This window comes from Calidris pugnax, unplaced genomic scaffold, assembly GCF_001431845.1.
Source record: "Calidris pugnax isolate Ruff unplaced genomic scaffold, ASM143184v1 scaffold56, whole genome shotgun sequence".
NCBI classification, from domain to species: Eukaryota; Metazoa; Chordata; class Aves; order Charadriiformes; family Scolopacidae; genus Calidris; species Calidris pugnax.
The window spans coordinates 11,290,418-11,304,794 of NW_015090839.1; the positions used below are offsets into that span (position 1 = coordinate 11,290,418).

Sequence of the window (14,377 nt, forward strand, 5' to 3'; positions counted from 1 at the left end):
ATCCCTGAATCCTTCTTCCTTAGAAATCTTCATTGGTTTCTTAACATGCCTTTTCCTTCTGATGAGCTTTTCTTCTTTTTATCATCCATTTAAGGCAGCCATCTGTCACCTACATGAACTCTAGATTATGAGAAAATAATTCCACGTTTTTCATTTGAGGTAAATAACAATAAGTAGTTTTGTAGATCACTGTGTCTCTTCATCTAGCCAACAATTTGTCATAAACGTTTCTCACTTCACATAGGCGAAGAATCTCACCAGTTACCATTCTGCAATGAATAGTAAGATATGCAGGTGTGTTTACAACTTGTGAGGACAAAAAAAAGAAATTGCCATTGTTTACTAGAGAGATAATTCTATACATTAGATTCCATCGCAAAATTTTAGCATTCCATAAAAATACGTACACTATATCCTCTCCCTTGTGTGCCCTTGACTTAATTCTGGTGCCAGAACACTGTTTCTTTCTGTTTCTTTTCCCCAGTATTGGATATAGTCTCAATATGTATGTGAAACCATGTTTTATGAACACAATTAACTTTGTGGCTGATGATTAACTCTTCATTGTACATGCCTCAAAAGTAGAATGCGAATAGAGGATTTTGTTGGGGGATGAACAGCAGCATTCAATATTGCAGATATTTTCAGCATTGTTCTGATTCTTAAGAAAATTATCTCACACTTTCTGATGGCTTTGTAGTTTTGATGGTATTTTTCCAAATACCAAAGTAGCCCAGAATCAAAAGGTGACATTTTCTTTCCTCCTAGGACTTATGTTTTTTTGACACAAATCTTAGACCTGTATCTTCTTACATGTTCTTATTTCTGTGTCTGGTTACTTAACTTGAGTTTTCTGGTATTTCTGAATAACTGCACCAGATCTTGTAGCAGTTCTGTGTTGCTGTTACAAGTTTTGAGGAAAGAGGTGCTCCTGATTCTTCTTTTTCCATTTTACTGTAATCTTTATCTGACATCATTCCCTCCATCCAGAGTTGCTGTGATGATCCAAATGGCACTTGCTGGTTTGCTTTGAGCTCATTACTCTTTCTTGTCCCCAGACAGAACATGAGATAATCTTTCTTTTACATCATACTTACCACACATTTTTCCTTTTTCAAGGACAACTCCCCAAGAGTTCATAAATACAGTTAAATTACCTCTATAAACACCTATAACTAAGCATTCCATCTATATATGCTAGCTTTCTTAGTCTTTTTGTATTGCCCTATGCCTTGTGTATTCTTTCACACAAAAACAAAACCAAATGCAAAGAAGATGAAATATCATCAGAACGTATTTCATTGGTTCTTTACAGAAGTGAAAAGGTAGCAAGTAAAATTAGATCACTGAAGTGACAAAGTAGCCTTTTTACAACTTGGATTGTACATAAATTATTAACCCTTGATTATTTTTTTTCCAAATTTTGTTTTTGAAATGTGTCATGTATTTATACATTTATTGCTGAGATGAGAATCATTTGTCAAAGTTACAGATTAAAAGCGTTCACAGCAGATGAAAAGAAGACTCAATATGTTTAGCAAAGCAAGTGGTCTGTTTAGAAAGGCTCATCTCTGATACTGTTGAAAGTCTATTAAGTCAGTCTTTTATGTTGTTCAGCACAATGGGGTCTTGCAGTGCTCTGTTTCCCATTTTAGCTGCAGAAGGTATTCAACTATTGAATACAATTTTAAAAAGATGCCACCTTTTCTTAAAGTGCATTAAAGTATTGGCTTAAGCAAATTAGTTTTATCATTACATTAATTTCAGTGATTTAAAAGCACCGATATTAATATATGCAAGACTGAAACTCAGTATTAGCTTAGTATTAATAGTAATTTAATGTGGGTAATGTTATTACCAAGATTTCCTTTGTTTGGCAAGTGAGAAACTAGAAATTGGTAATCTGTAAATGCAGTTTCATCTTCACATTTAAATGATGTCCTTTATATATGCTTTCATGTCTCTAACCCTGTTTTCAAATGTTATTTCATTTTCTGCCTTTTCTGTCTACTCTTCTATATATAAATATATTGTTACTGAGAATTAAGTTAACCGTCTCAGTACAATATTTAGTATCTAGAGTGTAAGTATTAAAATTTTTTTAGTAGATATATAAGGGTATGACTTTTGTCATTTATACATAGCTCTGCATTAGGCAATTCATGAAGTCATTGAAAGAGGGTTCAGAGACCTTGTGGAACACTGTACAGATGGAGTACATGTATTTTATACTGCCATGATACAGCTTTATCTTCACTCTGTTACTCAAAAATGTGAAGCATGGAAATGTCATCCTTTGATCCTCTTTCTGCACCCTGAGAGCAGTCTCTCACAGAATAGTCAATTATTGTGAGCAACACAAGGAAGAAGTATTTTCTTGGAGTTTCAGAAAATACTGCAACTCAAATATGGCTTAAACAGAATTTTATTTCTAAAATTAAGCTTTTTCTATTACTTAAAATCTGTTCTCTTAAACATCTGCTCCAGAGCTTAAAATAAAAACAAACAGCACTCTCTTACCTGTAGGTATAGTCTCATAATTAATAGGAAAGGATATAATATGTGAGAAAACAGAGAAGACCAATTTCACCACAGCTTGGACTATACTATTAAAGACATAGCTTAAAAAAAATCCTGTGAGTTGTAGAAGTGGTGTGTGGTAGAAATTCTGACTGGCTTTTTTCCATAACCTTGCCAACAGTCAACCTGCAATTTCAGGAAAGCTTCAATTATAGTACACGTTTCAGTCTCAAAAAGTTGAAACTCTGTAATGTAAATTCATCTTGTGATTTCTAATCACTTTATACATCTCATTCCCAGAAGCCTAATAACTACTAAATTCAAGTGCTTGCCTAATGCAAAATACTTGCCAAATTTTTTAAAAAATTATTCTATGCTGCATAATAAATCAGAATTATTGAGCTCTGTCCAACTTTTTTTAAGAAGTAATTTTCCCTAAAAGTTCTTGCAAAGCAATTGAGCGTGTATCAATAAATTACTTATCAGCCAGTGGAAATTCAATACAAAATCCAAATGCCTGTGTTTCTTTTTTGTTATTTTTGAGAAATTACTCTGTGTTAATTTAATATTGAAGAAATAAATAGATGTGTCTCCATTAATTAGTGTCTCCAGAATTATACAGAAGTGTGAAAAGGGATTAATTTTTAAAAACTGCTGTCTGTTCTTTTATATAAAATGTCATATATACTTTTATATATATATATTTATATGTATAGATAGATAGATATATAAAAATACAAGCAGTTATGTCAGTAAACAGAGAGATTAATTCTCAAACACAAACAACCTGATACACAAAGAAAAAATACCAAACATACAAAATAAAACCCCTCATTGCTATTTTCAGTATTTTGTCATTGGTATGTATATATGAAATAAAAGTTATGCCCATACGTGATTCTTGTTAGTTAATACAGTTGTTTTGCTTTTACATGTTTTAATTTTTTTCCATTGTATTTTAAACAAGCTTTTTTGCTAAAATGGAACAGTGAAATGCTTCTAATTAATAGATGTTACAATTTAACAATCACCTGAATTGATTATTGTCACTCCTTTTTCATCACAGCCGTACATCCCTGTGCTTTAGGAAGATGGATAGGTATTGAAATCTGAGATGCTTCCAGTTTCTTAAACTACTTGTAGTATCAATGATTATGTTATTTTTCAGTGTTGAAGTGTTCTACATGTGTTAAGTCCACTAGCTAGATTTAGTAACACCTTTGAAGAACAAACTGTCTTTCCTTTTATTATTTAGCTTAGCATACCAAAACAATATACAAGAGAGTATGCCCTAGTTAGCAGTGGTGTTGATCACAGAAACTACCAGATGTCTGAGAAACTTCAGTCAAAATATGTTTTCAGAGTTTTGCTGGAGATCAGTAAAAATTTTTTTATTTTTTTATTTTTAGTTCAGGGTGAGAGTTTGATTCATAGCTATAATAAAGAAAACCTATTGGGATAAGTTACAGTCCTCTGTTCTGCTTGGTCAGGGTTTTTTTTGTGTGGTTTGTTTTTGGTTTTGTTTTTTGGTTTGTTTTTTTTTTCATTGTTGTTGTTTTTGTTGTTGTTTGGGGTTTTTTCCCCATTAGTTTTAGTTTAAATGATGGAAATCGGTTCATTGCAGTTTCGGACATGGTGAGAGAGGTACTGCAACCCCCCACTAAAATCAGAAGTATAATTCTATAATTGAATATGGTTACTCTACCCTATCATGGAATCTGACATTTCTTTTTCTAAATAATTGTATCCCCTTGCAAATGAACCCATGTTCTGTACAGAAAGACATGGGAGAATCCTTTGTAATTGTCTTGATTTCCACAATGTATAACATCTGCTGACCAATCACATTTTGCCAAGCTACATATTTTTTATGGTAGTATTTTTTGCTTAAGCCTCTTGGAAGAGTGCCAGTTGATGCTTAAGTTATATATGTCTTCTTTTTATTGTTTCATAACATGAGTTACAAGTTGGAAACACGAAATAAGGATCTGTTCCTTAAGATATTTTTTTCCTCTTTTGGCTGCTTGTTTATGTACAAACTATGAAAAAATTGATCTTCATATTGCTTAACATACAGCTAAAATATTTGTGTGTGCATATGTACAAGCCCATATTTTGCTAATACACAACTTTATGCATTCACAGTGTCCCAGCTTTCTCATATGCATTAAGAGTTTTAGTGCAAAAGTATGTATACCTATTTTATGAGGGACTGTCATTGATTGTAAGTAACAGAACTGCTGAAAGTGTGAAATTTTGTTTCATTTATTTCTAAATAGTTTTGGTTAGTAATGATATGACCATATGATAAATCACATTGTATAGCATTTAACATCTTATTTCTCAAAGTAAAATTAGTGTAAATTTGGATATTTTATAATATTTATATATTACCAAGATGTCAAAAAACATGCTTTGATTAAGTATTGTATGTTATGTTTTGAAAATTGGAATTTTACATTTTCACTACATTTATAAAAGGAAAGTTATTCTGTCAGGATCTAATACTTTAAAAAAAGAAATGTGTATATCAAAATTTTAAACAGAGCAGTGCTTTTTTGATATGTTTAAGAATTAATGTTAAGTATATGTATATTATTTAGAAAACATGATCAATAAATATGACTCTTAATTCTTTTTTGTGTTTATTTTGAACACAGACCTGATGATAAGTTATTAACCTTTGCTCGACTAAATGAACATTTTAATCCTAATCGTAAATATATTGTAGTAATTTGTTCTGAAGGTATTAGTTGCATGTTCATCCATCATGAGATTAATGTTTACATTTTTTCACCTGCCTCTTGATTAAAAAATATCAATGAATATTTTAGCAGTTAGTATATTGCTAAAAACTCAGTAGCTTCAGTGTAATTCTTGTAAGATATGGAACACAGTTTGCTGGCTATAGTCCGTGCTATAGAATGGTGCATTATAAAGTGCCAAAGTAAATGTCTTTTAACTTCTTTCAGATGTTGGCCCTGTATGTTTGTAGACTGATAACTGTTTCTAGTGTGCTCATTGAACTTGCTGGAATTTTTGTTTACTATAGTCTTCATTTTCCCCAAGAGGAGGAGAGAGGAAAGAATATATTCCTCATGTGGTCAGCATATTTTTGAGTATTTTTGTGACTTCACCATCTTGATTTCAAGTCATTAATTTGTTTTTACATGCATAAGCATGCATATTTACATGCATTATTTATCCAATTGACTTTAAATTCCATTAAGTTCCAATGAGTAGGAGAAAGATTTTGTCTTAGGCATTTTTTATTTATTTTAATTTTCTAGTTATGTTACTTTTGTTGGTTTATTTATTTTTTTAACTGTTCAGTCTAAGGCTTGTAAAGGTTGATTTGCTCCTGAACTGCTTTGTTCCCAGACATTGCCATCTTCCCCAACTACCACCAAGTCCTCTCCATCTGATCCCATGACCACCTCCAGAGCCAATCAGGTACAGTATCATCCTACCATCTACACCATACTTTTCACGGGTGACAGCTTGCAAACTGGAGAAAAAGATATGGTGGGTTAAGGATTTATTCGTTCATTCACATATATACACCCATAACCATAGAAATCTAACTCTTGTTAGAAATTGGTAAATTGAATGGAAAACATTTTTCTTCTTTTAATTTGTTTTGTTGTCTTTTTTAAATCTCTGATGAAAGCAAAGTATCTTGTAAAATAGTCCTTTTTAAATTTGTTTTGATTAATAAATAGCAAGGCTACATGCTGGTGAGTTTGTAGACCAAGTAACTCTTGGTATATGTATGTTTATGTATATATGCACACACGTATTTACTTCCTGGATCTTTTATAAATTATGAAGGAGTTACACCTAAAAACGTGCTTAATTAGCTGGATATCTATCAGAATTCTTTCTTTCTTTATTTACTTTAAGAATTTTGAAATGTGTTTGTGGACAGTAACATTAGGGGCATTATTTAAATAGTACATATAATAAAACAATAGATTTGAAATGAAAATTTATTGATGAAGAATAAGGTAAAATTAAGTCTCTAAAAATATACTAAACACATCTAAGTAATTGTAATTCATGTCTTATTTTTAAATGCATAAACTGTTCTTTTAGCAGTACTTTAATTACACTCATTTATTTCTCTTTTAACTGGAAAAAAATGTCCAGTTCATTATGTCCACAAATCATCATACTGGGTATCTTTTTGCCTTCCCTATGGAAGTTGTTAAAGTTACTTCATACCATGCTTTTTAGGATTGATTCATGCATAATAAATACCTTATTTTTTTAATATACTGCTAAACTTAATGTACTTTTTGTTCAAATAATGTAAGTATTCAGTATGTGCTAACAGTTTTTAACACACAATCTGTTTATTTTATTTAAGTTACCTGAATGTTTCTATCAGATTTCGCAAAAATTAGATCAAATACCAAAGAAGTTTTCTTCACAACAAACTAATTTTCCCTGGAAGTTAACATTGTTATTAATTACCGTTCCTCTGATACTTTGTGAACTGTTTAGAACTTGCTGGCTGTATAAGCAACCAATTTAACATACATCAGAACCTAAGCATATTAGAGCAATATATCTTTGATCAACACTTGACTATCTGTTGAAAGGGACATCTAATGCAGAAAGTAATGAAATTTAGAGAGAAATGGTACAGATAGAAGAGCTACTGAGAAAAATATAAACTGCGATATCCCTCACTTCAATTTGAAAGCCTTCTTCATCAGCCTGCTTCCATTCCAGCAACAATTATTTGGCTTCATCGTCGTTAAATGACAAAGATAAAATCTTTGCCAACAGAAGGGATATTTTATGAACGTTCTGTTCAGGCTTTATTCTCTCTCCTAATTTTAGTATTTCGTGTATTTTAATTAGAAGGTTTTGAAAATGTTGAGCACACAGAGCTTTTTAAAAAGTGTTCTTACTATTTTTCTTTCCTGTGTCTTCTTTTCCACCATTTCCACTATTTTTTTTTATTTAATTTTTTTTTAAATGGGTATACCCTGATGATCATTATTTGGAGATAAAGGAAGAGGTGCTTTCATTTACAGGAAATACTATTTGAGCATGCTGTTTAATTAGCATCAGAGAAGGACCTACTTTGCATCTGAACGACCAAAATTATAATGTGTATAAGCTTTAGATGACTTTTCAATAGCTAAAAATACATACTCTTATATAAAGTTGTTCTATGAGAATACTGTCAAATGGTGTAGCTGAATACAGAAACAAAGGGAAATGTATGCTTTATGTCCTATCTGTATCCCACATTACATCTTTTAATGCATTTTATTCATAAACTGTGTTCAATTCAGTTTTCATACAAATAATCAAGATCTCTTTTGAACAGCATTAAAATTGTATCTATGAAGAAGAGTAATGAGTTCCTTAAGTGATTTGGAACTGGTTTTATCATTAACCCTCAAAATTCCTTCCGGTTTAAAATTATTTTATCCCTCCTAGTAATTCCTAGTGATTTCTAGCCACTCCAGCAAGAAGCACAAAGCGCACGATAAGACAATTAAGGCCTTTCTGTTCATTCTAGTGATAAGTGACGTAGCTGGCAATTGTTCCCACACTGTGGTAGTGATTAGCATTCAGCACCAGTGTATCGACAAGTATCTGCACTGCGGCTGTCACACGAAAATAGGTTCCAACACAGTAATCTCAAACCTGTCAGTAGTCCTGTAAGTACCCAACAGGAGAGTGTTAGAGAGCAACAAATATTTGTTTTGATATATGGCTGTGTAAGATGATTCTCAATAGAAAATAACCATTCAGGTATAGTTTTTCTCACACGATGTTATATTAGGATAACAAGAAAGAGCTGATTTAACTGGACGGAAGTCAGGAAATATAGTGTTAAGGTGTAAGATAAATACACAGCACACCCTGTTGTGTGGATGTAGTAGCATATCAGGCTTAAGATAATTTAATTTTTGATAATATTTTAATTGTGCACGACATTATATTAAAGATTAGTAAGGTGATTAAGCAAGGTTTAAGCAATACTCAGTGCTGGGTTGCTGTGGGAGTGAGATTTTTAAACTGGGCTGGAGTCGTTGCAATTTGAGACTGTCGAGTATGTGTGTTGATGAGTGTACCTGATGTGATCCTTCCCGCTGTTTGAGCATGTCAGTTGTATCCTCCGGACAGGGCTTGCATAGTGGGCAGAACAACTTCTAGGCACACTTTTTACTGCAAGAGGAAAATAGCTCTGCCAACAGAAGTCAAAGGAAGCTAGGCAGGAAATCTGGCTTGTATTAAGTCTTCCTTTTAATGACTCACTTTTCCTCCATTCAGATGAGATCATAACTTCTTTTGTATGGCAATTTCCGCTTTTGATGAATTGTTTTTTTAAAAATCCAGCGTTCATGAAACTACTCGTTTTATGATTCTCAGGAAGAGGATAGTGTCTAAAATGTCTCATATAGTGGAAGAAAACAGTTCCTTCAGAACTGTTGTGTTATACTGAATTGCTATGGACACAAAAGAAACCTCTGCTTTGGAATTGTTTTTTTCTTTAGTTTTTTGTTCCAGGAAGATATACATCTGTCAATATTATTGTTGCAAATGTCGTGTTTATTTTTTCAGTAGAACTTCCTTGAGCCTTTTTTCACATTAAAAATTCATGCACTGCAGACTTCCCAAGGAAGAAAGAACCAAAGAGTCAATAGAATTAGGAACATTTCAAATAATTTTAATTTTTTTTCCCTCCTGTCTGCTTATCACTGAAAAGAACTCAATCCTTCTGTACTTTTAGACTGAGAACTTCTGTGTTACCCCCTCATGAACTTTGTCAGTTTTGTTTATAACAGAACACTGACAGACATATAGTTAGAGTAGGGAAACTGTTCTGCTGATGCCCCTGGAGCTGGCAGGATATAGCTTTACTTTTATTTACCAGAAGGAGGAAATCAATTTTACTTTTCCACACTACAAGTGGGAATTTCAAAAATGATTAATAACATCATATAAGACATGCTTGCTTTTCCTCTGTAGTACCTTGTAAAGGTACGAGTTTTAGTACTTATTTTAACAGTTAAGTGACATTAGATAGACAAGTGTTTCTATAATTAACCTATTTAGATATTTTCTTTTGTTTACAATATTATTTTTTTTCTTCTTATATGCCTGCTTCACTGATGTTACTGTTATTTTAGAGGGAGAAACATGAGTGATATAACCTAAGATTTGTATTTCTCTTGTCTATTTGATGTACACCGATAAAAGCAGCTGCAAACTCTTGCATGTTTCCTTCTTCTATCCTCGCTTTTGCCATAAGATTGATACCGCTGCAGACGTTTCCTATGGGCTGTAAGAGAATAAAAGGCCAAAGCACACATTCCCATTTACAAGTGAGTCAGGAGAGTGATGGGTAGGAATCCTTTCCCCTTCACTTTTAATTTAGGTAGGCTTAAGATCAGTAATGTAATAGTATTTATCATCACAAACTTGATGTCATTAACTTAGTATACTAACTTCTTTTATTTTTTCTTTTTTAAATGCACTGTTTTTTTCCCATAGCATTTGCTTTTTACAGTTATACCTTCTGTATTGCTTCTTTGTTATTGTTGTACCTGAAACTCTTCTTTTATCATTTAATATGGTGTAATAGAAATATAGAGTGCAGATAGGTGTAGGATTTGTCCATTCAGTCCTCAAGTCTACGGTTTTTTGGAGCATATCCACATCATCTCGTTGCTGCAATGTCTGTAATAAATACTACTTTTCAATCTCTTTACATGCTGGAAATCAACCAGTTTCATTGGTACTGCCTGTACCCAGCAGGTATGGCACAAGTGTGGGGCTGTTACAATCTTGGTAGCAGGAATTTGCACTTTTGGATTATAGTGTCTCTATTTTATACAAAATCAACGCAATGGGATATAATAGTACACCTATAACTAGAGATTGGGGGATTAATTGATATCTCTAAATTGTAATGATTGATCTAGATGGTTTCCCTCTTTCTGATTTTAAAGAACAGTCTTATCCCTGTCTGTAAAATGACTTGCAGAAGTATAATCTTTTCATTCCTGATAGAGAGGTAAAATCTGAAAATAGAGGCTGTTAAAGGGTTGATGAACTCATATCACGTATTTAACATAGCATTTGTTGTGGGAGGTGGAAGAGAAAATATGAAAGAAAGCTTTTATTTAGTCTTCTGTTATCATAGGACACGAAATTTTAAAATAAGTTTAATGTCCAACTTCATATGATAGTGTAGATTAAAGTACAAATAGTGAGTTTTAATGATACTAGATAGCTATCTTAGGGGAGATACTATCTCTATTTGGCTTTGAAAATTTGATGTGAGGATATGAATATGAATGAAATATTTTGTCTCTGATACTTTAACTGCAATATTCATCTAATTTTAATTCCGTAATTTCAGTGTTATTTCTTCCAGTGATATTGAGAAAATCCATTTTCTTTTTAGGTCTGTCACAGGTTGACTGATGCTGGATGTATCTCTTGATCTTTCTAAATATCAGTACTGTGTATTTAAAAGCAAAGTCAATATAAAATTATTTTGCATTCTAATAAAAGGGCTGTAGAATTAAAAAAATGTTAGTACTTTAATTTGATTGGTCAGAATATTTGCCATGGTAGTTCTCTGTGAGTTAATAATTTAACCTATTTTCAACCTGTGAGATTGGTCATTGATAAATATAACCGTTTTATTTACATCCAGAAGATGATATCTCAGTTCCATGCACAAAAATAATATGATGTTTGGAAAAGACTTCAGCTAGTAGACAGTGTTTCATATGGACACACCGCTAAAGAATTTAGTACACCAGATTCTAAAATCATAAATACATGAAGACCACAAATTATTAATATATTAAACAAATACATTCTTCAAATTATGGCATCAAACCACTTTTTATTCACGAGTAGATACGTGAGAAGGAAATCAGGTTTGGTGTGGCAGTGGTATTCAAAACTATATGATAACTGTAAGAACCTCGTCATGATATTTAGAGGAATAGAGTTGAAGAAATAGCTTTTTCCCAATATTTTGCAGTATCTGAACTCAGTGCTTTTGTTTGCATCTTCTCCTTAAAATGTAATTTTTTTAGATACTATAAAGATTTTTAAATAACAGTTTTTAAAAAAAAATTATGTGCAAATCATTTAGGGTTTTTTTATTCTTTCTTATTGTCTGTTTCAATTTTTCCCCTTTTTGACAACTATGTAGGCAACTACTTGTGTTACTGTTCCTTTATATAGAATTGCTTGTTTTCTTTTTTCTCCTCTGTCCCACCAAACAGTAATTTTAGGGTTCACTGTCTATTGTTACTTTCTTAAACATACGGGAAATGTTTTCAGGAGATTCAAGAGACATGGATAAAGATGTAGCTTCTCACTACAAAGTGTCTTAGTATTACTGGCGTATCATTCATAGGACGTCATGAATGAGCTGCCAGTTACAGCAGAATGTGAAAACATGATTCCATGTTCATGTATTTTGTTTTGATTTTATGCTTGAAAAGAATTAGAATCAGTTAGCTTCCTATTGCATCCCCTCTTCAGAACGATACACTTTCTCAGTGTAATGGACAGCACTACTATTCCTTTTCTATGAAAATGGATAAATGTCTAAAATAAATAAGTTTCTTCTCATGTTTTGAAACCTCCCTGGTTGTTAATTTTTTTTATTGTTGTTTTTCCCCCCATAGATAAAAATCAGGAGGAAAAATAACCAAAAAAAAAGCATATAAAAGTAAAGCTTGAAAAAAATATGAGAAAACAAAGGGACAAACTAATTTCTTTTTTTCTTGTAAGAGAACAGCTTTTAACAAGATATTACATTGTCAGTCCTTTTGTGCATTCATGAAGACTTAGCCTTTCATTGGTTTTAATCTTTGGTTTAGTCATTAGTTTTAAAACGTTTTAAAGGAAGTGAATAATGGTAGAATTTTGGAAACATACTAAGATAATTTAGAAAATGTATCCGTTTTAGTGTAGTGTTATTTTAATTAAACCTGCTTTTGATCTCATTGATTTATTTTTAAATCAATGTTACTTCTGTGAACATGCTGAGATTTGGGAGAAAATTTTCATTACACTTTCCTGTATACTTAAGAATTTTATGGGGTTTATTCACTTTAAAATATTTTGGAGTGAACATGTAAAAAGATAAGGTTTTTTGAATTCAACGGATTTGGCTTTAGACTCACATGGATATCTTATTCAGGTTGTTTAAGAGTTAAAAAAATCTCACACTGTAATTGAAGATCTTGTTCTTTCATTTAAGGATGTTTGTAGATAAGGTATGTAGGTTTTGGTATTTGTCCACGTCCTTGTACTAAGAAAAGGTCCTATCTGCTTATGAAAAAGGATCATTAAACCCATTAAAATTGGAGAATACATATTCTTCTCTTTGCCAAAATATAGTAAAGGTCTTCAAATGTTTGGTGCAATGGGGTGTTTAATTTTTTTCATTTTCTTTGTTCCAACTGTTTTAAACATACTTCTTTTATCAATACAGAATGAAAATAAATAGCATGTTATAAAGTGCCAGATATTTCTGTGTTTGAGTTCCATCCCATGTAAGGTAGAGCGAAAGTTGGCAGGGTGTAACTCTGGTCTAACCAAGAGTATCTTTGACTTCGAGTCCTTAATACTTGAGTTTGGTGACATACTGTTTCATTCAGAACAAACATTGGGAGAAAGCCAACCATATTCTGAGTTATACAGGCAAAGAGTCACTTAATGCACTCGTTGCTGTTTTAACAACCCAGAGAAAATAAAATGTCAGAGCAATGCAAATCTGGATGACTTTATTGCTTTTTTTTTTTTCTGTTGCATATTGTATCAGTCACGCAAAGGTTAGACTCTAAGTTTTGAACTAGTCAATTTAATTTAGCACCTCTTAGGGAATTCAGAATGTATATGATCAAGAGTTGCATGAGACTTACTATAAAGGTAGAAAAGGCAATATCGTATTTTTCTGACATGTCAGAGGTAAGTTGATCCTGCTTTAGCCATATGTTAGTTAATATTTTATTTGAGCCATCTGAAACATTATCCCTTTCACAAGCTGTTTATAGGAGTACTGCAGCAATGCACTGCACTTTCCTGCAGGCTTAATGCTAGATGCATCCTTTTCCTTTTGCATGCTTTGAGAATTCATCAGGTGGTGAGAAATCATAGATAGATGTGAGAGAAAGCCACCAATTTTTTTTTTTAAGTAGGCCTGATTTGAGTGAAAAAAGGAGTGTTCTGTGTGTACAAATCATAGAAAGAAGCTGGTTGATTTATTGCACTACAGGGAATAAAAGGCAGGAGGTTTTTCTTCTTCCAGAGGTAAGGTACATCTGTTGAGATCTTTGCCTGCAGTGTAGCGTCCCACGCTTACTATAGTCAATACTTTACCCTGCAGTCAAAACAGTACGTAACTGCATCCTATTCAGAAGCAGTATTTCCCCTTAGTTCTATGCCTGTAGTTATTTTCATACTTGCTGGTTTGAGTTTTTTGGTTAATTTTGGTTGTGGTTTTTTTTTTTTTTTTTCCTTCTGAAAATTAATTAGACTTCCTACAAATAATAACAGTTATTCAGAGGCATAGTTTACAAGCTGTAGATTAGTGGGAAGATCATAAGCATCCTTAGAAATGCTCAGGGCTTGAGTGCACTGGTCTTGTTACATACCAGTGATTTACGTTTGAATGTCTGCAGTTTGTAGCCTTGAAGAGTATTTGTCTGGAGGTACAGAGTGACTGCTGGCTGTTCTACCTTCTGTTTTCCCCTGTTTCTCAAGCAGCACCTCAGCAAATGCAGCCTTTGAGATCAGATTTTTTTCTTTTTCTTTTTTCTTCACATTATACAGTAATTATGAACTTCTGCATGAC

General features: G+C 32.5%; 1 protein-coding gene across 2 annotated transcripts in view; it reads left to right on the forward strand.

Annotated features, from left to right (window-relative positions):
• The window catches only part of NOVA1 (neuro-oncological ventral antigen 1), a 148,274-nt gene that overhangs the window by 113,639 nt on the left and 20,258 nt on the right, over positions 1 to 14,377 (forward strand). Inside the window, exon 4 of one of the 2 annotated variants that reach the window (XM_014941696.1) lies at positions 5,902 to 5,973. The exons of the other annotated variant lie outside the window; for it this stretch is intronic. Within the exon in view, the coding sequence (XP_014797182.1) occupies positions 5,902 to 5,973 (72 nt within the window). The remainder of the gene's footprint in view (positions 1 to 5,901; positions 5,974 to 14,377) is intronic. 2 annotated transcript variants of the gene reach the window in all.